Source organism: Chionomys nivalis, chromosome 5 (genome assembly GCF_950005125.1).
Source record: "Chionomys nivalis chromosome 5, mChiNiv1.1, whole genome shotgun sequence".
In the NCBI taxonomy this organism is placed as follows: domain Eukaryota; kingdom Metazoa; phylum Chordata; class Mammalia; order Rodentia; family Cricetidae; genus Chionomys; species Chionomys nivalis.
Window position 1 is genome coordinate 6,084,585 of NC_080090.1, and position 25,133 is coordinate 6,109,717.

Consider the following 25,133-nt stretch of genomic DNA (forward strand, 5'->3'; position numbering starts at 1 on the left):
ACACCACCGCTGCGGGGGCCTTCAGGAGCCCTGCCCACACACCAACACACTGCTACACGGTGTACATACTACAGTCTTAACACCATGATGTGGGTGCCTGCAGAAGCCCTGTCTGCACACTGACATACCACTACATGGGGTATGGAACACCAGCGAACTGGCAAACTGGCAGGCACTGCTCTCTATGGGGCATCTGCTTCACAACAGCTTTAAACCCAGGCTGGGTCCTGATACTCTGAGCACAGCACTCACGACAGTCACTATTCCTGTTGACATCCTCACATTTTCCCAGCTGAGTCTTTCCATCTTCATGAACACATCCAGCTTGCTGAATGATGGTGCAAAGGCTCCTCTTCCTGTTTGTAAATGAAGTACTGGGTAGCAAACCGCCATCAAATCGACCTTCAATCCTTTACTCAGAACTTCTCTTTGGGAGTTAGGAACATTCTTTGCTTACATCTTCTCTTCTCACTTCAACTAATCTGTTTTTCCATAAGCCTATCTAAACAAACCAACAAAAAGTGAACTTGGTAAAGGAAGTCCTTAATATCACCTACCAAGATTATTCCAACAATGGAGGAGCAGATGCTGGGTGGTTCATTCAACAATGGAAATTTCTAAAAAGGAAAGCAAAGACTGTGAAATCAGTGAAGGCCAAAGGTGTACTGTGCTGCAATGGGTTCCCATCGCCTGCATCCTCTGCCGACTGACAGAGCTTCAGCTGGTTTGGGAAGAAGCAAAAAACGGTCAGTGAAGCAGCAGCCACACAAGCGTGAGGATCTGCACTTGGTCCCCAGTCACAGAGAGGACGCATGTAAATCCCAGGGCTAAGGAAGCAGACACAGGAGGGTCCCTGGGAACTGTGGGGAGCTGTTTAGCCAAACCAGCAAGCTCCAGATTCTGTGAGAGACTTTGCCTCAGAAGGGAAGGGAGGCAATGCAGGAAGACACTTGAGGTCAGCCTCTGTGCCCCTCCCCCATGGAGTGAAGACAGACATTATCAATGTTAAACTAAACACATATAACAGTAAACAGCTAATTTTACACATGACAAGTAAGTTTCCTAAACTGAAGCTGCTGTCCTCCCGAGATGAGTCCATAAAGCACCTTCAAGTTTACCTTTCAGACTCTAGCTCCAAGGACCGAACTGTAACTAGTGACGCAAATGACTTATTGCTTGGCACCGCTAAAAATCTTCTGAAAAATATTTCCCTAAAGTGACCTTTGGGAGTGGCTGATCTGTTTCTCCTGAGAAAGCTTCTAACTATTTCACAGATAATAACACATGACTGTAAAATAAAACTAAGAAACAGTCCCACATATGGCCTGGAATGTTAACATGTCCACACAACACGGCAGTTTATACAGTGTGATCTTTACGGAGACAATAACAGCAAACAAACAAGGACATGCTTTCACCACAAAGACTCCAAAAGCCAAAGCGTCAGTCCCTGACTCCAACACACTGAAGAGTGGCAATGATGAGAACAGAAAGCCAGTTCTGTCTAAGCCAACTGATGTTCGGAAAGAGTCTTGCTACAGTGACCTGGAGACCATCAGCAGGTGGCACAGCAACCCACAGCTGGGGAGGGGGCTGTCTGCCCACCAGCCACCCGACAGAAGATTAACACAGAAACTTAATAATAAGAGAACAAGTAGTTTGCATTCTTGAAAAATGGGCAATTGACTTAAACAGAAACTCTTTGAAACAAATACAAACATCTAGTAATTATATGAAAAATGTCCAACACTGTGAGCCATTAAGGAAGTACAAGTTAAAACTACACTGAGGACATGGGTCTGGTGGCACCTCCAATTCCAGTGCTCAGAAGGCAGGGACAGGAAGAATGCTGTGATTTTTGAAGCCAGCCTGTTGTACATAGCAAACTCCAGTCAAGTCAGGGCTACACAGTAAAACCCTAGTTGATAAAGTTAAAATAAACCTGCCCTGAAATTGTAACTCACCCCAGTCAGAATGGCTATTACCCAAAAGACAAAAAAATAACAAATTCTGGTGACAATGTGGAGAAAAGGAGTTTTTCTGTGCATCTAGGGGAATAGACATTGGTACAGCTACTGTTGAAGTATGAGGTTCCTAAAAAGACAACTGTCAGATGATCCAGCTTGTGGTCATTTACCCAAAGAAAAAGAAATCAATCAGCTGAACACACACACACACACACCCCAAAAAGTAGGTAGACGGGTGAGCCACACAGCAATTACTGAAGTGCTGCTCCCAACAGAGTGCCAAATCCCTCAGTCTTATCAAGAAATAAATGCATGAATAAAACACAGTATATGTATGCTTTGCAGCATTATTTAGCCTTAAATAAAATGATGCCAGCTGTAGGTAGCAGACAAACCTAACAACCGTCACGTTGAATGAAATCAAGCAGAGTCAGAGGCATAGGCATTACATAGGATTTCTCTCACATGCAGAAAACAAAAAACAAAAACAAAAACAAAAGTGACAATGACCTGAAGGCAAAAGAAAGAAAGACTAAGAAAAATGGGAGGGGAAGGGAAAGAGAGGGTGAAGGGAGAACAGTCGTGGGCAATGCACACAACACATACATATGAAAAGTACCAGAAGCCCAAGAATGTGTACAGCTAATGTACATTAATAATCATAACTTTAAAATGCACTGGGCAAAAGTGTGGCAATGAAGCCAGTGGGTAAAGGTGATGTCGAAGTGAGACTCAAGTCAAATTCTGGAAGTGAGTGGGATAAGGAGAGACTGGGGTGATAGGTCTACCAGGAGGAGCGGTGGCTGCCAGTCTACACAGGGACACCGGAACAAAGACTCCTGCCCCAAATGCAGTGGACAGCAGACCTGGTTCCTTAGAGATAGAGGGTTCAAAGAGGAACCTATACAAACTGTCATGTGGGCAACCTTTTAAAAAACCAGCTTTCCCTTTAGCCTACAGCCTGGCCCACCACCAACAAGTTCTGAGCTCACATGTAAGCTCTTGCCACTCCTCAGTGCGCTGAGACAGGAGCAGTGAAAATCATCACCATTCATTTGAAGACCTGTAACAGGAAAAACACGGACCAAAGCAAACAGCAAAACTGAGCCCATAAAATAGGACAATATAAAGCCCCCCCTTTAATTTAAAGCAAATTAAAACAAATTCGTCTTTTAAAGAGAGAAATGTGTACCATACCTGTGAAATAAAATTAGCACTCTCAGAAAGAAACACTAAAAACATCAAAAGCTCCTCAAACTAAAACTATGACAGCAGGTTTATTTTCCCACTCAGGCATAAGGGCTAGACGTCAAAGACCTTGCCCAGAAAAGAGAGAGAGTGACAGGAAATAAACAGAAACGTTACAAAAGCCCACAGGATAAAGCAGAGGGAAAGAAAGAACAAAACCAAAAGGCAATGGGGATGAACAGTATGGCCTATGGAACAAAGAACAAAGAAGCCACACCAGGGCATCCATTGCCAAACTCAGAATGAGAGAGAGAAAGAGAAGATCCTTAAAGCTCAGAAGAATAAAGAACCAGAAGTCAGAACAGCACCTGCCATCTCAGCAGCAGAAACAAGATAGCAGGAAATGGAGCAATTCACGTCAGCTTTCCAATAGAAAACACCCAACACAGACGCCCGCTATGGTACATGCTTCCCGGTGGCTGCCACGAAGTCTTGTTCAAAGAGCAGCATCCTCCTCTCATAGCAGTCTGTTCAGAAAGGAGATAGGGACTATAAACGATGAAAGAATTGAATAGTTATTAAGTAAGCAGAGAAAAACATTTACTTAGTGTAAGACTTAAAAAGAATAACACAGTACCAACTCAGCATACATGAATGTTTGCTATCACAAGCAGCATAGCTCCTTGGTAATTAGATTCAAACTCAAGTACAACATTCAGAAACAGGATTCTGTGTCCACAGTAAGAAACCAGAACAGAATAACAAAACAGTGAGAAGAAAATGTGCTGGGATACTGGTGGCATGCAGCCGCTTCAGAGCAAACTGCTTCTAGAGCACGGTCTCTGGGTTCCCTCCTACTCCAGATTACACTGTGTCTGCCGGAGGAAAAAGGTCAAAAGCAAGTCCAAATGGTGGAAAAGGAGCCTGCATGTCTCAGTTCACAGACAACCATCTATAGAAAATTACTTTGAAACTAAAAAAAAAAAAAGAAAAAGCAAGTATTTACTTTCCACTGCCCAGGAGTTCAACCCACTAATGCTAACTCTATCTTGGGCACTTAGAGGACAAAGTTCCCAGGGTGACTATAGCCTAAGACTTAAAATAAGTATCAACTCCCCAATATGGGGTCCATGTCACTAGACCTACTTCTGACAGACACTACAAAATAAGAGCCCGAGTAAGAACCATCTTCCATACATGCACTATTTGGGTTCTTTACTACTAGACAGACAAACACAATCGTTATGCTAATGACAACAATGTGCTATCCCAAGAGCATGCTCATTTCAGAACCAGCTTTTCTCTTTGTGATAAGGCCATCCTAATGGGATAGAGGTTAATCACCAACCACAACACTCCATCAATCTCAGTCTTCAACATCCACTCGAGGAGAATGAGATCAGGGGCTGGGAGTGCAGGTAGTGGTAGAGTGCTTGCCCAGTGTGCATGCAGAAGTCCTAGGTTTAACCCTTAGCAGAAGACTAAGGAAGGCAAGAAGAGTGGTTGGAGGGAGACAGGAAATGACTTGAAATTCGCCTGTCAACAACATCTTACCTCACCACATGTATTGCAACATTACAGAACTAGGATATACAGTAAACCTAAATATCATCAACAGACAATGGATAAAGACAACATGATGCATTTATAAACGTGTTACATCAGTATTTTGACTTAACTTCTATTGCAATGGAGTACTATTCAAACACAGCAAAGGATGAGTACCAACATTTGTGACAGGATAAAGGCACCTAGAGGACACTGTTCTATGATATAATCAAGCCAGGCACAGAAGACACAGCACACAATAGCTTGTGGAATTGTTAAGTATCTCACAGAAGTTGGGAGTAAAGTAATTACTGGAGACTGAGGAGACTATGGGGAAGGCTGGCTAACAGCTACAATGGCAGGGGGACAAAGTTTTGGTTTAAGGCAGTGGCTATGACCTGACCATTACCATTTATACACAAACCAAAAAAACCGGCATCACATTGTAGTTCATAATATGTATGACTATCATGTGTCTATCAAAGCTACAGATAAAACTAGGCAAAATAGCGACTTAGTCAAGGACACTGAACCGTACCACAAGCCTGAGCAATGGGAAGCTCCTCACGTCCTACTGCTTTCCCCACTCACTCACCTCTCCTCCTCCTCGTCCAGCCCTTATGAGATGAAAGCACATTTCAGAACTTTCCCTGGACATTTGGAAATCCACTGAGGTCCACCATACGTAGGACTGGAGCAGCAAAGTCATCACTCCAAAGACCACAGAGGTGCTTACAACCTCTCTTTTCCCTGAGACTGGGTAGTACTATGCAGCCCTGGCTGACCTAGAACTCACAGATCCAGCTACCTCTGCCTCCTGAATGCTGCAATTAAAGTGTACACCTCCACACCTTGCTAAGCTGGTGCTTAGAATCTTAACTCACCAAAGCTGCCTCAGTGTAGACGCTATTGTATTTTAATAAATAAAGCTGACCTGAAGATCAGAGAGTAAAACAGCCCTACTGGTCAGCATCACAGACCAGGCAGTGGTGACACACATCTTTAATCCCAGTAGCCACACTAGTTGCCATAGAAACCAGGCGGTGCATGCCTTTAATTCCAGTCCTAGAGAGGAATATAAGACGGGAGGAAACAGCTCACATACAGTCTCATTCGGGGATTCTTGGAGGCAGGATTGCCATTTTTGAACTGAGGTAAAGGTAAGAAGAGTTAGTGGCTGGCTGCTTCGTTGCTATAGAAAAACACTCCACTCCTTCAGCCAATATCATTTAAGATACGGTGCTGTGTGAGCTCCTTCTGCTCCTTCAGCCAATAGCCTTTAAGATACCAGCCCGCTTGGGCATGGTCTTATACTATCAATGCAGCTGTAAAGCCTGTGGTCGGCTCTTGCTTCAGGCTCTCACTTGCAGCTGCTAGACTCTGTTCCTATTTTCCACTCCTGCAGAGAACTCTTATCTAGGACAGTGATCTGAAAGTCTCCCCTAAATAAATAACTCTTTATTATTCATCTGAACAAGTATGAGATTATTATTATTTCGTAATTTCTGCCATCACTTTGTTTTACTAACCTTCAGGATGAACCCCAATTTCTGTCTCTGAGTTTTTATTAATCATGTTTCAGGCTATCCACCCTTGCTCCTCAAGGTCCTGACACCACACATTACAAGCTACATCCCATCATAGCCATTTCTGTGGACCAAATTTTGAACTGTCATCATCACCTGGACTTCCACTTTCCAAGATGCAGAAATGATAGGTTTAAGATAGGAATGATTCAAACCCCCTTCCACACTACTTTTATGACTTCACTTGGCCCCTGAGTTCTATCAACAGGGTTATGATAGCAATAACTGGTAACTTCCATATAGAATATCATTATGAAACTAAAGAATTCAAACCTTTAGTTAGGTTGTGGGAAAACAGGAATTGTAACAGGATCTGAAAGAATTCTTAATTCTACAGGGTGTTCTTTCTCCATCTCAGTATTTTAACAGCCTGTTAGATTTTAAGTGTCCGATGTAGTGACTCTTCCCATGCAGTCCTACCTGTCTGTCGCATTTAACCAAGTTGTCTGATGCAGTGATTCCCTGCCGTGCAGAGTCTTACCTGTCTGGCTTTGGGGTTCTTCCCAGCAGAACTGTTCTCATTTGTACCATCCATTCCTCGAAGAACACTGATGAAATCCTTCTTGGAAACAGTTGACATCAACTTAGCTTGCTTCCTGATGGAGCCTCCTGCTTCCTTAACCTTTTCACCAACATTCTTTTGGTGTTTCTGAACAGCATTGAATAACTGCACCACACCCCTGGAATGCAAAATATCGGAGCAATGTAACACAGACAAGCATAGCAGAATACCGTCTATGATAGTTTAGGAAAAGGCAAGCGCTCTCAGGAAGCAAATATTCTAATTTACTCTCGAAAGCTAACACTGAGCTGAACTGACTCATCGGTCTGCTTGGTCAACAACGAAGTCTTTCAGGTAGGAAGCTGGCTTTACTTCTACTTTAAGGCACATTGAATCCACAAGTGAATGGTCTTAATATGTCAATAAGCTGAATTTTCACATAGCTATTTTAAAATAACAATGGTCAAGGAGCTATTGAAAACTGAGGTTTTTTTTTCCCCAAACCAAAAGAGCAGTGTCTTAATTTCCAGGGATCCTCACAGGCTGGGAATAACAGATAAGTCAAGCCGGGCGATGGTGGCGCATGCCTTTAATCCCAGCACTCGGGAGGCAGAGGCAGGCGGATCTCTGTGAGTTCGAGACCAGCCTGGTCTACAGAACTAGTTCCAGGACAGGCTCCAAAGCCAAAGAGAAACCCTGTCTAGAAAAACCAAAAAAAAAAAAAAAAAAATTATTAACAGATAAGTCAAGGCAGACTCTGCACCTCACTGTGTAACCCCCACAGACAAGAAAATGACCAGAGAAACCCATCAACTAGAAGTTGACTATCACTCCACTAAACAGAACCGCTATGTATTCTAAGGAGCAACTCAATGCTGCTTCCTGTAAAGCCGTCCCCAATTCTCCAACCCCCACAGTTGCCACTATAGCAGAAAACATCCCATTCTCCAAGGACTCATCTCTGCAGACGACACGTGATCACACAGAAGACACCATCTCCTCTTCAGCTCTAGATATGCAAAGTGGCAAATGCTTGGTGCTCATGCTGGGGTGAGGGATTAGAGGGGAAAGGCCAAGGTAAAGCTGGCATAATGTGTGGCACATCATCCTGTTCATACAATGTAAGAAAACAAACCCAGCACCACGCATTCAGACAAGCACTAGAGAAAGACGCAACCAGCGGTCTGAAAACACAATCTCCACAACTATAAAAATGAGGACCTGAGCAGATGCAGACCAAATACACACTTAGCATACTACAGTTCTGCCTCACTTTGGATACCTCCAAAGTCTTTGGTGAAATTTAGTGTCCAAGAGCAGCCTTGGATGCGTGTCACTCGGCTCAGGGAAGGCAGAGCTTGGGAATCAGTCTGAAAGGTGGATCACTAGCAAAGCTTTTGCTTTTGTGGAGCTGTTTTAAAGGCAGAAGCACTGTCTTACCTCGTTGCAATCCTCTGAAGGTTCCTCTCTGTCTCTTTGTCTTGGACAACATCTGGCTTCACTCTGCACAGCATCTCCCACTCCCGCTTCTTATCGAGCTGTGTTATAAATACAGTTATGTGAAAGGATATTAGGCATTTTTGAAAGAGCAGGCAACTTTGATATGCCATTCTGTGAAAGGAGAAAGGTAATCAATCACCCAACTCTGTGTGTTGTGTTTTTCACCAGTTTTAGGGGCTCAGCTCTGACGGCCTGTGGTCAGCACTCAGCATGTCATGTGAGAAGCAGTCTTTAAGAGGACCCCTGGAGCCAGGCTCTGGAGAACTGCCAACACATACAGCCAGGCAGTGCAAGGCAGGATGAGCCAGCCACCCTGATGCCACAGCCCATCATCAGTGGGATGCAAAAAACCACACTGCCCACTCCAGTAAGGGTAAGAAGCTTCCTGTTCCCTTTAGAGTGGACTCACCAACTAGATATTCACATGTTGTCTCACGATTGTCTCTTTCTTTTTGTATAAAAAGCACTTAAATCTATTTCTCCTCCCCAGGCACAGCCAACAATGCTCTCATCATATACAGTCATTTAGTCCCAAACTCAAACGAGCTCATTTCCTACCACCATGCAAATACAGAGGGGAGCTGGAGAAAGGAAGCTCCACAGACAACCCTCAGGCTAGGGTAAAGTGGCCTCTGAGCAATGTCCTGGTCCTGCATGCTTGATTTGACAAACTGACTGTTCAGGTCTGTTTCCCAAGATGATATATACTGACCAGATGAACTACTTGCCTGGGGACCACTAAGCATCTACACTGAGAACAGTGGAAGATTCTGGCTTTTCTCTACCCCCCTCTTCTTCTGAAGTAAGCACATGGCTAAGGCTAGGTGATGGTGACACATATTTTTTAATCCCAGTACTCAGGAGGTGGGGACAGGCAGATCTCTATGAGTTCAAGGACAGCCTATCTACAAGGTGAGCCTCAGAAAAACAACACAAAAAAAAAAAGTAACAGAACTTGGCTGCTAACACTCCAGATCTGACAACACATTAGAAAAGGCATTCTTCCCATGGTGCATTTCAAAGTTAGCAGGCTCATTACCACACTAAGTGAGAAGCAAAACCTTAGCAAGTCACAGGACATTGCACCTGACTTCTCCAGGGGGGCAGTCCCGCCACTGCTGCCACAGCAAGTGTGCTTCCATGCACTCCGTGCCCAGCACATCTCTAGCACTCAGAGCTGACCTATGCGCTCCCCTTAGCCTGAAATTCTCGCCCTCCCTGGAATCTGGAGACTGGAGGTAATTACATTTGTAAAACCACTTCCAACCTTTGCCAGTTAATAAGCGAATATCCCAATTTCAATGAAGAAGCTTTCCTAAGGTTTAGAGACAAAGCTTCTCTTCAGTATAAAGGATTCTCAGAGCACAGTTGTCTGTCAAGAGCAAGGTCACAAGAGTCCAGCTTTTAAGTGGAGTAACCTACAGGAACAAGGAGTGCCAGACACAAAAACAACGTTAACTCACGCGTCCTTCTTTCATCTGTATGGAAACTACTCTTGAAAAGTACTTCCATACTTCAGTACAAATATGGAAAGGTTTTTCTTCATTCGAAACTACTTATTTTTATAACCAAATATTTTTGACATACTGATACTTATAGTACAAAGAATACAAAAACCTCACAACATAGCTTCTTTTATACTGTATAACAGCTAACTTATGTGCAAATTTAGGTTTTTAGTCAAGATTAGACTAACTTTATCAGCATTGATTGACTAGAGCAAGAATTCAGTTTGTCAGCAGAAAACCATTTCGGAAGTACACACAATTCAGTACTCAGATTTACACAGTAGAGCTTGCTCCATGGCCCACACAAGACTGTGTTTCTGACTTAACCCTGCTTACCCACCCCACTCAAGAAGCCCTTAAAGCTGAATGCTTCCAAAGCCAGCACAGACAAGCGGGTGAACAGACCTGCTTCCTTTTCTCCAACCTCTCCTGCTTTAGTTTCTCCTTCTCCTTCTCCAGCTCTTTGTTTTTGGTGAGGATGGTGGGTTTATTTTTAGGAGTCTTTTTGTTAAGGATTTTGGCCATGGCATCTGCCCAGCCAGAATTAGTCCCAGCACTTGGCTCTGCAGCGTCTTCATTTTCCTCCTCACAGGACTCCACATTGTCCTCGCTGTCGGCTTCTGCTGCGCCATCATCTGAGGACTGGTCCATTTCTGTGTCACAGCTTTCCACCGAGCCTAAAAGTAAAAGGAAGTTGAGCTTTAGTGCCCCGGGCAGAGCACTGGCAGGCCCTCTGAAGGCCCGTGTCTGCAGCTCTATGAGGAGCACCAGGATCCCCAATGCTGCTAACAGCAGCAGACAGCAGCCCACAGCGCTGACAGGGAGGTCAGAGTGCCTTCAGGAGCAGGTGGCGAAGACAAATCCAACAGTTGCTCACTTCACACCAGTGGGAGAGGTGGGAGACCAGGAGGTCCAATGCCGAGTGCTCTCAAGACAGATCCCAGCTGAGCTCTAAACTATTGAAGAGACTAACAAAGGTTATTTTTAAGAACTGAAGTATTAGTTGGGCAGTGGTGGTGCACGCCTCTAATCCCAGTAGCAGGTGGATCTCTGAGTTTCAAGGCCAGTCTGGTCTACAGAACAAGTTCCAGGACAGCCAGGACTGTACACATCCTGTCTCAAAAAAGGGGTCAAGATTAAGAGAAAAAAAAAAAAAGAGAAAACAACTAAAATATTAATTCGTTAAGAAAAACATGTTAGTGCAGATTCCATTTTTCTAAAAAATTTGCCGCACACATTAAAATTCTGAACTTTTGTCCAGAAAAATACTAAAAACACCTGATTTTTTTAAAAGGAGGATATAGCAATAAAACTTTGACTCTCACATTTTGGTGGCTGGGGAGACCAGCAGTGCTGAGCAACAGTGGACACATCAGCGTCCGAGGAGACTGACCACATTCCTAGGGGTGTAGCAGAATTCACCAGAACACAGACTGCGGGCAAACTAGCTCCTCAGAGAGCCCAGGCAGCAGGGGTCAGAGTGTCAGAGGACTAGCAGCAACAGCAGCACAAAAGGGCTTGGTTGGGAAAGCTTGCCGAGCAGCTGAGGTACTGGAAGCTTAGCAGGCAGCAACAAGGCCCAGAGCACTTCATAGAGTTCCAGTGTCTTCTTCCAGAGTCCCATGGAATCCACTGGAAAACACTTCAAAGGGACCTGTGACGTTTTCTAATAAGAGCTAATAAAGGCAGCTAAGAATTCTCAGAGAGGAAACTCAGTGACTGCAGCTGCCTTAGAGAAACATGAGCTTCCCACTGCTCCCCTTAATACCATCTGACACTCCTCAAGGAGGCAGAGCCTTCCAACCTCAGAGTGTAAGCTACAAATCAGCCAAACAGCTGACTAGATCTTTTACCCAGGGACTGACTATAATACACGGTCTTTAGGTACTAATTTTAAATAATACAGGTTAGGCATCCAAAAATCCAAAATCCTAAACACTGCAATATGAAATTTTAAAGTGCCATATTGATGAACTGAATTGGATTTGGGAGCATTTCCTTGGATTGCTCAATTACAGACGAGGACGATCCGCCAGCAAAGTCTACATAGGGCAGTAAAATCAGTACAGTGAAAACTACACAGTCAAGCGCCAGACAACTTCTCCCCAGAAGCATCTATCTCTCCCTCCCTCCCTCCCTCCCTCCCTCCCTCCCTCCCTCCCTCCCTCCCTCCCTCCCTCCCTCCCTCCCTCCCTCCCTCCCTCCCTCTCTCTCCCCAGCTTTAACCAACACTATCTGGGACATTAGAATTTTAAAAAAGGGGCCAACTCCTAGAAAATAGCCAAAATAACCAAACTACAGCACTGACATCTAGTGTTCGTTCTGATGAATCTGTGCAAAGGCAGTAATGAGCCACACTGTGAAAGGCAGAAAGAAGTCTTTCCATGATGCAAGCCATTGCAGCTCACTACTTGCTCAGAGTAATACAGGACGGACAGACACACACACAAACCTGTAAAAAGTCTATAGCAATATTTTATACAACCTGAACTCACTCTACCAATGAAAAGAATTCCAGAAGAATTTGGAAAAGTGGTGTTTTTGTTTTTCAGCACTTGAAAGCCTTTATTGGGGGTGAGGAAAATCGCATGCAGCAGACACACAGAAAAAAACAGGGAACACAGGAAGCCAAGAAATTCCTATTTTATTTTTTTTAAGAAGCTCAAATTCAGCAAATGAGTCCAGCATTTGGTACTAACGGAAATAACATTCTGTATAAATAAAAATATAACAATGTAGTAAGATCTGCCAACACACACACACGACATAATTTCCTTATAGGATACTGAAGAGCAATTATTATGAGAACTAGAACTAAACAAATAAACCAACAAACTCTTCATTTTCAACTGCATCCTGACACAGATTCTGCTAATTTTTCACTAACCAATCTTTGGCAGCAGAAAGTAAACACAGCTGTCTAACGCATGACTAGAAATCACTAGACATGTATAAAATTCTCTCCATGTCCTATATTACTTTTAAAAGTGACTACTGAGTTTTACTTTAAAATTATGAAAACAAGAAAGACCTTTCTTTCACCAAAGAACTCAAGTTCCGCAGATAAAGAAATGTCCGATAAAAGCTGTGAGTGTTGAAGAGAAAAGAACGAATGCTGGTGACTGGTGGCTGGGGAAGTCCCACACAGACAGCACTGCTGTGAACCGTTCACCACTCACACGGGGCTGCTAGACACTTCGTCTCTTAGGTGTGCTGCTTTGCTATTTTAAGTAATTTTAACAAAAAAGACGGCTGCAGTTTGATGAAAACACACGTTCTGCTAGGTTATTAGGTCTTAAATGCAGCTTTGTAGTTCATCAAAAATGAAGGGCTAGATTGTTATGAAGTCCGGTGTAAGAAGCGGACAGATATTTTTTACACATGTAACCAAGATAATTTAGGGGTTTTCACTGTCTAGAATGACATTATATTTTTGGTTGTGAGCCTAGCCTTTAACGGCTGAGCCATCTCCCCAGCCCTAGAATGACATTATCACCCACCTTATGACACAGTCAAAGGACACTTTCTCTCAGGAAGTGTCTCTCCTCATCCTGGCTATGGAGGGAGGCCAAGGACTTGGTCACCTGGGTTGACTGGAGTATAAGAGCTTTTCCCTAAGAGTACAAATAGCATTGTGCCTGAACCTCCTGCACTGACTCGACAATCTGAGTAATAAATCAGTTAGTCCAACCTTCCTCAGCTAATAGTATCTGTTTTAATGTTTTAACCAAAGCTTAACAGAACTGATTTTTTAGGTTTTGTTGAAGAACCAAGTATATATTGTATCTGAAGCAATAAACTATCCACTTAATCTAGGCAGTTCAAGGAAAACTCTATAGGGATGTCATCCTCCTTCCCTCTTACAGCAGCTGACATTCATATATTGTTTAAGATGCATAGTGTAGCTGAGTCAAGCTGCATAATAAGGCTGAGGCAGGAGGACTGTCAAGTCAAAGCCACGGTGCTAAAGGAGCAAACAGGCCCTCAAATGAACTATGCAGTCACTCTTCAAGTGAAAAAGTACAAATAACCCAAAACCCAGAAAATATGCTTACCGTCTTTAGCCATGAAGGGAACACGAATCAAAACTACAGTAAGATTCCATGTCACTCCAATCGGAATATCATCAAAACAAAAGGAACCACAGATGCTGGCACTGGAGAGGCCAGAGGTGGGAGGGGACATGGTCTGACACAGGAGGACCTTCAGTTAGAAGCCTTTGTGACACGCTGCAAGTCTAGGCTCATGAGATCCCATCTAAAACTATCAGTAGAGATAAAATTGGTTAACACCTATAAAAAATTAATATGAGGGTCCTTCAAAAAATTAAAAATTTTGCTTAAAAATTTTTAAAGCCCTGACCATAAAAGGATGATTATTAATTCTCTACTGCTAGAGATGTTACATCCTAAATAAAAGCAGGTATTTTAATAACAAAAACTGAAAATTGAACTGTGATTTAATTACATGACTTCTAGCACTCCCCAGAGGAACCAACGTCAGAGAGGAATGCACACACGTGTTTACCACAGTGCCACTCAGCCAAGTTCTGGTATCAGCCGAGGTGTCCATTGGTGGAAGAACAGAGATCTTTCCAATGTACTGAATGAATAAAAGTCTCCTGAGCACCACACATGCATCCGGTCTACGCTAAATCCTCAGATACTGCTGCTATCAAAGTCAACAATGTCTCCGTCTCAAGAGATCAGGAAGTTTTTGCAACCCACCACATTTCCTAAAAGCACAGCTTTCTACCTTTCTTGTACAGCATGTCAAAAGAAATCACAACCAGAAGATAAAAATGTACAGCTCAAAACACATAAGCCACACCCGTGCTATCTGTGAGGCAATGCCACACAATTAAAAGAGGTTGCTTCAGATCCTCCCAGTAAGGTCCACCCTTAACCACTGTCATGCTCAGCTGAAAAGTCAAATATGTTTGATCCAGGTTCCTAACAGATGGGCCGGCACAACTTAACCATGTGCCTGGAACCTGCTCACCCACTCCTGAGGCCTCAGCCTTTATAGCTTTTCAGTTATTGTCATCTGAAATCTTGGCGAGAGTTCTATAAAAATCTTTCCAGAAAGACTGAATTCACAAGACGAAAACAACCATTTCTTAGGTTAAATATCAAATTCCGAGTCACACCAAAGAAGGTGCATTAACCAATAACTATTTATTACCAAATTTATAAGACGAAAGGCCCTTTATTATTCTTTACCATTGTCACAGAGATGGCTTAAATGCCAAAAAAGAACTCGATGGAGAGCAGTAAACTCTGAGGGAGAGCTCTTAGCTAGCACTCATGGAGGTTTAATACCAAACATCACACACAGAAAAGTTGAGGTTTTTTGGGGGGGAGGGTAGAGGGTTAAGTACATTTTCTGCTCTTCAGAGGACCTGAGTTCAGTTCCCTGTAACTGCAGCTCCAAGGAATCTAATGCCTCTGGCCTCCATGTTTGTACACATAACTACATATTGGCATACACACACATAAGTAAAAATATTGAAAAAGCATGTAATGCCGGGCGATGGTGGCGCACGCCTTTAATCCCAGCACTTGGGAGGCAGAGGCAGGCGGATCTCTGTGAGTTCGAGACCAGCCTGGTCTACAAGAGCTAGTTCCAGGACAGGCTCCAAAGCCACAGAGAAACCCTGTCTCGAAAAAAAAAGAAAGAAAAGAAAGAAAAGAAAAAACAAGTAATTTAAAAATGAGAAGGACAAATCTAAAGAAAGCGGAGTATTAAGCCACCAAGCGAACGTGACAAGGAGCACAGTGATGTATTAGAAACATAAAGAGAAATATCCAGTGGCTCCGAGACTCAAGCCAATGATAAAGCAGGTGGACATGCAAGCGTTTGAAGAGTACTGTAGGCAGGACAGACAAAAGGCGGAGAAACTCCAGCATGCGGGTACATCCCATGTGTCAAGCAACCAGTATGAATAGAAAACAGTAATTACCAAGCAGCAGAAAGGCAGATGAGGAGAAGAGACCAGTCACATCGTGCAAGTTGAAAATGCGGGAAGTTACTCTCGGATGTGAAGCCATTCCCGATGACTGACACGAACAGACACACGTGGGATTGTGAGTTATCAGTTACTACACAGGAGCAGTAACTAGGGCGTAGGAAACAAATGTCTGCTCTTCCTTCTAAACTCAGAAGCTGGTGACAACGCCGGAAGGTTAAACGCGACAGCTAGGGCAGACACATAATGGTGAAAGACCTCCCAAAGCACAGCTTCCTTTCATTCTCAAACTGGTACTTCTGTTTCTCTCCTTACCATTTACTCTTCTTCACTGAATACTATCTTGTCTCCAACTCCCAAAGGCTTCCTTCCATGCCCCCGCTACACAGTAATAGTACTTCTTCCGTCTTGGGGCCTTGTGCTCCTCGCTCGCTGAGCTTATCCCACCCCTGCTGCTTCAACTGAGAGCCTGCCTTTCCCGCTTTCCTCCTGTTAAGTTTCTCATTGGTACAAGCAGTTCCTTCCATCTTAGCAACAGCTGCCTGAGTGGAAACACAAAACTAAACATGACAGCAAGGCGTCTCTGAACAGCAGGGCTCCTCACCCAACTTCACCCGCCCCACACACGCAACGCGAAGAAATGCAGCCCTTGCCTTGGGGAGTTCAGCCGCCAAAGCTCCGCCCGACCGTGTTACCTTCCCCGTCGGAAGAGTCTTTGAGCTCATCTTCCAGATTCGAGATTTCAGCCTTGGCTACCAGCTTCATCTTTCGCTTCTTCTTTAGGGAACGCTTCAGCTTTTTCCCCGCGCTCACACGTGAGTCTTGAATGGTCGCAGCCATCTTGACCCGCCGGAAGTGCCGTCTGATAATTCAGTACGGGTTGCAACGAACGGAACTTCCTCCCTAGTCCCGGTGTTAGAAAGTTCCGGAACACTGATGTCCAGCCTGAAGTTCCGGGATTGGAGCCTCGGGTGTAGACGGAGAAATGTCTCGATCCGCAGGTGTTTTCAGGCAAAGGCGAAGTCGGTTCTAGCTCTCACCCCTGCCCCACGGGCGGCCTGCTGAAGTCGGACTCGATCCTGCCCGTCCCCCTTCCGGGCGGCTCCTCCAGCCCGCTCCGATTTCTCTCCTTGGGCTTCCTGAGTTAGAAACCGCATTCCCAGTCTTGAGACCAGCCGTGAATGAATGAGTCACAATGCAATTACAGAATCAGAAGGCAAACTTGACTTTCACGCGTTTAGCTTTTTTTTTTTTTTACGTACCAAGCATGTTCTAATAAGTGTTCCAAAGCTCGGTGTTCTTGCTGCCCGGGTACAAGGGATGAGCCACGCCCTAGTTCTACCTAGCACCTTCCATAAACTGCAAAACAGCTTTGTAGTGCGTGATGTAGGAGCGACAGTAGGAGTATCCTCCTAAATTAAGTCTCTTTTTTCTTTTTATTGAGCTATATATTTTTCTCTGCTCCCCTCCCTTTCTCGCCCCACCTTCTGTCCTCTCCCATGATCCCCACGCTCCCAATTTACTCAGGAGATCTTGTCTTTTTTTCTATTTCCCATATAGATTAGACTCATGTATGTCTCTTTTAGGGTCCTAGGTTCTCTGGGATTGTGAATTGTAGGCTGATTTTTCTTTGCTTTATGTCTAAAAGCCACTTATGAGTAAATACACATTATATTTGTCTTTCTGGGCATGGGTTACCTCACTCAATATGATGTTTTCTAGATCCATCCATTTGCCAGCAAATTTCAAGATGTCATTAATTTTTTCCCCCGCTGTGTAGTGCTCCATAGTGTAAATGTACTACATCTTCCTTATCCATTCTTCGGTCAAGGGGCATTTATGTTGTTTCCAAGTTCTGACTATGACAAACAATGCTGCTATGAGCATAGTTGAACACATGTCCTTGGGGGATGATTGAGCATCCTTTGGGTACATACCCAAAAGTGGTATTGCTGGCTCTTGATGTAGGTTGTTTCCTAATTTTCTGAGAACTCGCCATGCTGATTTCCAAAGTGGCTATATCAGTTTGTATTCCCACCAGCCATGCAGGAGTGTTCCCTTTACCCCACATCCTCTCCAGCATAAGCTGTCATCAATGTTTTTGATCTTGGCCATTCTTACAGGCCATTCTTATTGGATCTCTTAAATCCTATCTAATACATCCATTAAACTAAACTCAGTCTCCACCCTTTCTTCCAAAGTCTAAACTGTAAGGAATTTGTTTTGTGAGTTATTGGATATCTACCATATCCCAATCCCTACCCCAAAACTTGCCAGTGTTATTAAAGGACACCCCAGCCCCTGCCTATAATGAACTAGTACTCCATCCAGGTTTTCCTTCCTCAGCTTATGTTTTTTCGCACCCAAATTTTCTTTAAAAAAAAAAAGAAAGAAAGAAAAGCAGGCTGGGTGGTGGTGGTGCATGCCTTTAATCCCACAACTTGGGAGGCAGAGGCAGGCGAATCTCTGTAAGTTCGAGGCCAACCTGGTCTAGTTCCAGGACAGCTAGGACTGTAACACAGAGAGACCTTGTCTCAAAATGACAACAACAACCAAAAAAAAATCAAAAAACAAAAAAGAAAAGCAACAGAAATTATGAATCTTCATTTTGATGTATGTTTTTTGGTGCCTATGCAGGGAAAAAATATATATTTTAAGATTACATATATATATGTACATATATATATATATAACAAGACATTTCAAAAGCAATGCAGGAAATATGGCATTGTAAATACAGTTTAGGACTAGGTCAGATTCCAGCATAAGCCTCTGAAGAGAACAATTCCAGATCAACTTAAAGGAGTTTCCCAAGTCATTACTAATTCCTGAGATCTTCTTGCCACTACAGCACTGTAATACTTGCATTCAAATGTCACACTGGCCCCGAGGCTTCTTTCTATGTCTCATATTTAGCACCTGTTCTTTTTTTGAATACTTACTTTCATTTTTCCATACAATACAGTTCAATCATATTTTTCTCCCCTCCCCTAACTCCTCCAACATCCTACCCACCTCCCTACCAACCCAACTTCATATTCTTTCTCTCTCCCCTCCACCCAAAAAATAGGGGAAATATCAACAAAAATATTAGAACAGAGAAACCAATTTTTAAAGATTTATTTCTTATTTTTGTAAGCCTAGATAAGTTTATGTAGGCCCCATGAGGCAATGCATGTGGGGGTCGGGAGAGAGTGTGGTATCCCCTGAACTGGAATTCACTTGAGAACCATCTAACATGGGAACCTAACCTGGGTTCTTTGCAAGAGTAGTTAACATTCTTAAGCACTGAACCATCTCTTCAGCCCCAGCCTCTCTCTTTTTTTTATTCATCCTTTGTCAAATCCATGCATGCATTCAGTGTATCTTGGTAACAGTCATCCCGAAATCTTCTCCCACTACCCCACACCCACACAAATCATGTACCCCTCCTATCTTCATGTCTTTTTTCCCCTGTAACTTATTGAATCCAGTTGGTACTGATGCTGCTCATAGACTGTAGCATGATTAATAAAAACCCAGAGACAGATATTGGGGTCAGAAAAGCAAAACAACCAGTCACTGGCTCTTACCTCTACCTCAGTCTGAAATGGCGATCCTGCCTCCAGGAATCTCAGAATGAGACTGAAGGAGAGCTGTCTCCTCCCGTTTTATAATCCTCTCTAGGGCTGGGATTAAAGGCGTGCACTATTACTGCCCGGTTTCTGACAAACTAATGTGGCTACTGGTATTAAAGGTGTGTGTCACCACTGCCTGGTCTGTAAGGCTGACCATTGGGGCTGTTTTACTCTCTGATCTTCAGGCAAGCTTTATTTATTAAAATACAAATGAGATATCACTACAATGGACAACCTACCATCGGCCATAACCTTGAGGAAAAATGTCTCCCCACCCAGTCATCAGTTAGCAAAAGCTCCTCATCTGAGGACAGGGCCTCATTAGTTCCTCCCCTATCCATGAACTGAACCCACTTCTTTTTTACTTTAGTCTTGAGGCAGTGTCTCACGAAGTTTCCCAGATTAGCCTTGAATTAGCTCTGTAGCTCAGGCAGGTCTTGATTTGTACTGTGTTCCTGCTTCAGCCTTTACAGTAGTTAAGATTTCAAGCCTGTGCCATTCAACCATAGTTTCTTCTTCTTCTTTTTTTTTTTTTTTTTGGAGCCTGTCCTGGAACTAGCTCTTGTAGACCAGGCTGGTCTCGAACTCACAGAGATCCGCCTGCCTCTGCCTCCCAAGTGCTGGGATTAAAGGCGTGCGCCACCACCGCCCGGCTTCAACCATAGTTTCTATATAAGAATTGTTATGGGTTTGGTTACAGTTTAAATTACTTGCAAGAGAAAAAAAGAGTTGGTTACACATTCAAATTTTTCTTCATTAAGGCAATATAAAGTGGAATACAGGTTTTGTGTGTGAAAATCTGATTATCAGAAACGGATATAGTGGGAAGTAGCTGTATTACTTCCTTTAATTGTCATAATAAATTAACGAGCTAGTTGCTTTTACTATTTCTGTTTCATAGATGAGGAAACCAAAGTTGAAAAGAAGTAATTGTAGCAAATGGTAGGATCTACTCAGACTTAAGCCCTCTGTCCCAGAGTCAGTTTGGCCATTGAACTGCACAGCCTACTTACATTGTTGTGTCTCAACACTTAGGAAGCATGGAATTTAAAAAAGTAATGAAAATTTCAGATAGCACTGGAATTTACAAATTAGAAAAAAAAAAACCTCTTACAATGAAAAGCCTCAAGTATAAATTTCTGTCACTGGGACTACAAACACAATTAAGGGTGGACCCCGTTAGTAGATGACCAACACAAAACCAACTCAACTGCATTTTTAGAGTTTTTTCCTTTACAGCTCCTTTGTGTATATATTCTGGTTTCTAATTTTGTGCTTTTTGAGATTTCTGTGTGTGAAGGTGGGTGTCTCTTCATTTACATGTGTGTGTGGGGGGGTGGGTGTCTCTTCATCTACATGTGTACGTGGAGGTGGGTGTCTCTTCATCTGCATATGTGTGCGGAGGCGGGTGTTTCTTCATCTACATGTGTGTGCGGAGGAGGGTGTCTCTTCATCTGCATATGTGTGCGGAGGCGGGTGTCTCTTCATCTACATGTGTGTGCGGAGGAGGGTGTCTCTTCATCTGCATGTGTGTGTGGAGGTGGGTATCTCTTCATCTACATGTATGTGCGAAGGTGGGAGTCTCTTCATCTACATGTGTGTGTGGGGTCGTTGTCTCTTCATCTACATGTGAAGGTGGGTGTCTCTTCATCTACATATTTGTGGAGGTGGGTGTCTCTTCATCTTCATGTGTATATGAAGGTGGGTGTCTCTTCATCTACATGTGTGTGGGGAGGCGGGTGTCTCTTTATCTGCATGTGTTTCTTGTGTTTTTTCTTTGGCTCTTTTTCTTCTGTTTGTTTGTTTTGTCCTATTTCGATGAATTTGTTTTCATTTTCTCTCATTTTCTCATTATGTTTTAGATGTCTGTTTTCTAATGAGAGAAAGAAAGAGTGTGGATTCGGGTAGGAGGAGAGGTGGGGAGGAGACGGGGAGGGAAAACTGTAATCAGAATATATTGTATGAAAAAGTCTATTTTAAAAATCTATTCTGTCCCAGAAACAGCTGGTGTCATCTGAAGACTGGGATAAACAAATGTATCATCAGTGATTGGCCCTGAGCATGGACTCTCCCTCAGGAACCTAAGCTCTTGGTCATGGTGTTGTATTACAGCAACAGATAATGAGAAACTAATATGGTGTTTCCCTTAAGGTTCTGAGATCCACTAAGGAGTAACTAGAACTCCACCTTCATAAGTCAGATGATTTTTTTTTTAAAGAAAAAGTGAGCTATTTCTAAAGTCTGTATTTGATGGGGAATCTCAACCAATCACCTTGTTTGTGGGGTGTGTTCCCCCGGGGCCTCAAATAGCCTTTATTACCATCGATGTGCGCTTGTTTTCCCTCTTTGTTTTCCTGTGCTTCGTGGGAACTCTGGCTTTGTAAGTTCCTCTTTTCTTACCCTTATTAAAGCTGAATATTTTATATTAAAGTTAGTCTGGTTAATCCTATCGACCACTCGCCAACATGTATTTCAAATCCTGTTTGTAAATCTCCTTCCGAGTCCTTGAACTTCATTTTGTTTTCTTTCGGTAAACAAGGTCTCATGCACCCCAGACTAACTAACCTCAAGCTTTCTGAGTAGCCAAAGATGATCTTGGATGTCAGATTTAGAACTCTGATTTTCCTGCCTTTACCTCCCAAGAGGTGAGATCACAGGCCTCTGTGTGACACTATGCCCAGTGTATACAGTTCTGGGAGTGGAACCCAGGGCTTCATCCATGCTAGGTGGGTGCTCTACCAACTGAGCCACATCCCTAGACAAATTTCTTTTTACAAGATACCAGGTTCCAAATCCTTTGAATCTTTACCAAAGATTACCTCCTATCATCATTAGTCTCTTTTTGTTGCTTTGGTTTTTTTTTTAAAGATTTATTTAAGTTTTATTGTGTGCATGTGTTTGTACACATGAGTATGGTGCCCTCAGAGGCCAGAGGATGGTGTTGGGATCCCTGTAGCTGGAGTTATGGGCAGCTATGAGCCACCCAACATAGGTACTGGGAACTGAAGTCAGGTTTTTCGCGAGAGCAGTACTTGCTGTTAACCATGAGCCGTCTCTGCTTACATCCATGTCTTTTTGTTTGATACTTGTGCTTGTGATGTGACTAAGACCGACCCACTCAAGGCTCCCTTCTCGATTCCTAACCAGCCTGAGCCCTCAGTGTGCTGTCAGCCTTCTGAAAACCTCAACACCGGGAAAGGACAGACTCTGCTGGCTGGCAGGAAGCAAAAGAGCAAGTGAAAACTGGGAGAGCAGCAGGTTTTATTTCGTGTGAACAAACTATTCTTGGATCCCTGGTGTCACAGCCCACATCAGTGATCTGGGCACCATCACGCGTCAAGGAGACACATTCCACCCTGCAGAAAACTTACCCACTAACACCCACTCCACTAGGGGAGTGGGTAGGTAGTGGTCATCAGCCATAATGAGATTTCCCCAGTATTTCTGAAGTCAGACTAACAAAAGAAAGTGAGTTGGGGAATCCTGCTACACTCTCTAAGCTGCAGTTCAGCTGGTGGGAAAAACATCACCAGCTACATCTGAGGAGCTGTGACTTCCTTCCCTAATGTGTCCCCAGTGGGTCGCACAGCCAAAAGAAGCCTCCCAGAACTCAGTCATTTTCAAGTCTAGCTAGATGCCACCTCCTAGAGTTTCCACAAACTCCCAGAATAACCCCTAAGTGTTATCTAACTCAAGAACCTGTGGGGGACTCCGCACTCCAGACACAAGACTGCAGAAGCAGCCAGTTACCATTCCGCATCCACAAAGAAAGTTGCTTAAGCTGTGGCCCAGCTTAGCAGTACCGTGTTTGCTTAGCACACGCAAATCCCTGAGTTCCATCTGTAGCAACAGGATATATGTGTGGGGGTGGGGTGGGGCATGGGGATCATCACCATGAAAACAGGAAACAGTGAATCCATAAACCAAGTGGTTCCCAGAGACTCAAGGCAAGAGGTAGATATCTTAGTAATATCTTAGACTCCAGTGCTAGGCTGAGCTAGTACTAATTTTGCATATGTAAGTGTGTATGTATGTATATGCATGTATGTATATCCCCTCAGATCTTTCTGAGAGTGAGAAATCATAGAATAATGGTCTATTTCCCAAAGTGCCTTGATCCAGCTCAGGTTGAGACACAGAAAATAGAAAACCCTGAACCTCTGATGGCATGTGCATTATTTTTTAGGTATGCCCCCCTCCAATCTGCTAATCTAGCTACTGAACCCCCACAAATTAAAAGTTTAGAGTAGAAAATTATTACCACCAGGCTAACCCAGTAACCTTCAGACTGACAAGGCCCCATGGGTGGCAGGCTTAGTTACATTTCTTTTGCTGTGATACCATGACCAAGGCAAGTTATAAAGGAAGACATTGACTAAGGGCCAGCTTGCAGTTTCAGAAGGTTAGTCCATGATCATCATGGCGGGGAGCATGGTGGCAGCAAACAGGCATGGAGCTGGAGCAGTAGCTGAGAGCTGGCATCTGATCCCCAAGATGGAGATGAACAGACAGGCAGGCAGGCAGAAACACACACACACACACACACACACACACACACACACGAAAGAGAGAGAGAGAGAGAGAGAGAGAGAGAGAGAGAGAGAGAGAGAGAGAGAGAGAGAGAGGGAGGGAGGGACGGTGGGAGGGAGGGAGGGAGGGAGGGAGGGAGGGAGCTCTAGTGAACCACCTCCTTCAATAAGACCACACCTCCTAATTTTCTTAAATTGTTCATCCATGAGCCTATGGAGCTCATTCTTATGTAAACCATCACAGAGGCTTTAACATCAGCCAGAAGTAAAACAGAAGCAAACCCACACAGGGGCTTGTTAAGAAAGTGCAGTAGGAAAGAGAAGATAACCAGGGTAGCCTCCTGATGGCTCAGCCAGTGAGGAGAGGGAGGGAAGGAGGGAGGGACCTGACTTCAGGGCAGGAAGACTGATCCTTGCACTCAACAGCTCACCTGCTTTCTTGACTGGCACCCAGCTTTGAAAACTTGTAAAATAAACTGCCTCATGTTTGCAGCTCTGAACCCCTAGTGCTTTTATTTCCAAGTCTGTGTATTTGCGGGGGGGGGGGGGTTAACATTATCAGAACATTGTTAGCTTTAAAGAAAACTTAATGTCCCTGCTGACAGACTTTTCACCTCAATGTCAGTATTTCCTGAGTTTGTCATGGCATGGGATTCACTGATAGCTAATTTTCTTTTGCTAATAGCTCAACCCCATAGGCTGGTATATAAAAGAAAGAAGTGTAGTTTTGGCTTGGAGCTCTGTCTTAAGGTAAGGGGCACCATCCTGTGGTGGACTGCTTGCTGGTAGAATCCCAAGCTAGTACATGGATTTCTCCCAAGGCAAGTGGGAGACAGAAGATGGAGTACCCATGCATTTCGGTCTCACCTCTCCTTTCTGCTTTTTATTTATGATGTTGGGCACTGACTCCAGAATTCCAGGTATGCTAAGTATAAGCTTGACTACTAAACCATATGCTCAGCCACATCTCCTTCTTGTGAAGGCACCAGGATCCAATCACAAGGTCTCTGTTCTGACCTCCTCCCAAAGGCCCAACCTCTAAGTAGCATCGATTACATTTCTATCCTCTGACATCTCACAATAGAAATTCCATTTCAGTCTGAATTTTAGAAGGAACAAAACTCTATTCAAACAATGGCAACCATCCCAAGGCTATTAATAGCTACTGAGGTTGACTTTTGATTCAGAGGCCATCCTAAACAGCTATTTGGCCAAGAAGG

At 43.7% G+C, this 25,133-nt stretch overlaps 1 protein-coding gene across 1 annotated transcript in view; it reads right to left on the reverse strand.

Annotated features, from left to right (window-relative positions):
• Rrp15 (ribosomal RNA processing 15 homolog) overlaps positions 1 to 16,617 on the reverse strand; it is a 31,237-nt gene extending 14,620 nt beyond the window's left edge. The window contains exons 1-4 of the mRNA XM_057770116.1: positions 16,463 to 16,617; positions 10,205 to 10,476; positions 8,232 to 8,329; positions 6,771 to 6,969 (exon numbers count right to left, since the gene is read on the reverse strand). Of these exons, the coding sequence (XP_057626099.1) occupies positions 6,771 to 6,969; positions 8,232 to 8,329; positions 10,205 to 10,476; positions 16,463 to 16,607 (714 nt within the window). The 5' untranslated portion in view covers positions 16,608 to 16,617. The remainder of the gene's footprint in view (positions 1 to 6,770; positions 6,970 to 8,231; positions 8,330 to 10,204; positions 10,477 to 16,462) is intronic.
• Between the last annotated feature and the right edge of the window lie 8,516 nt (positions 16,618 to 25,133).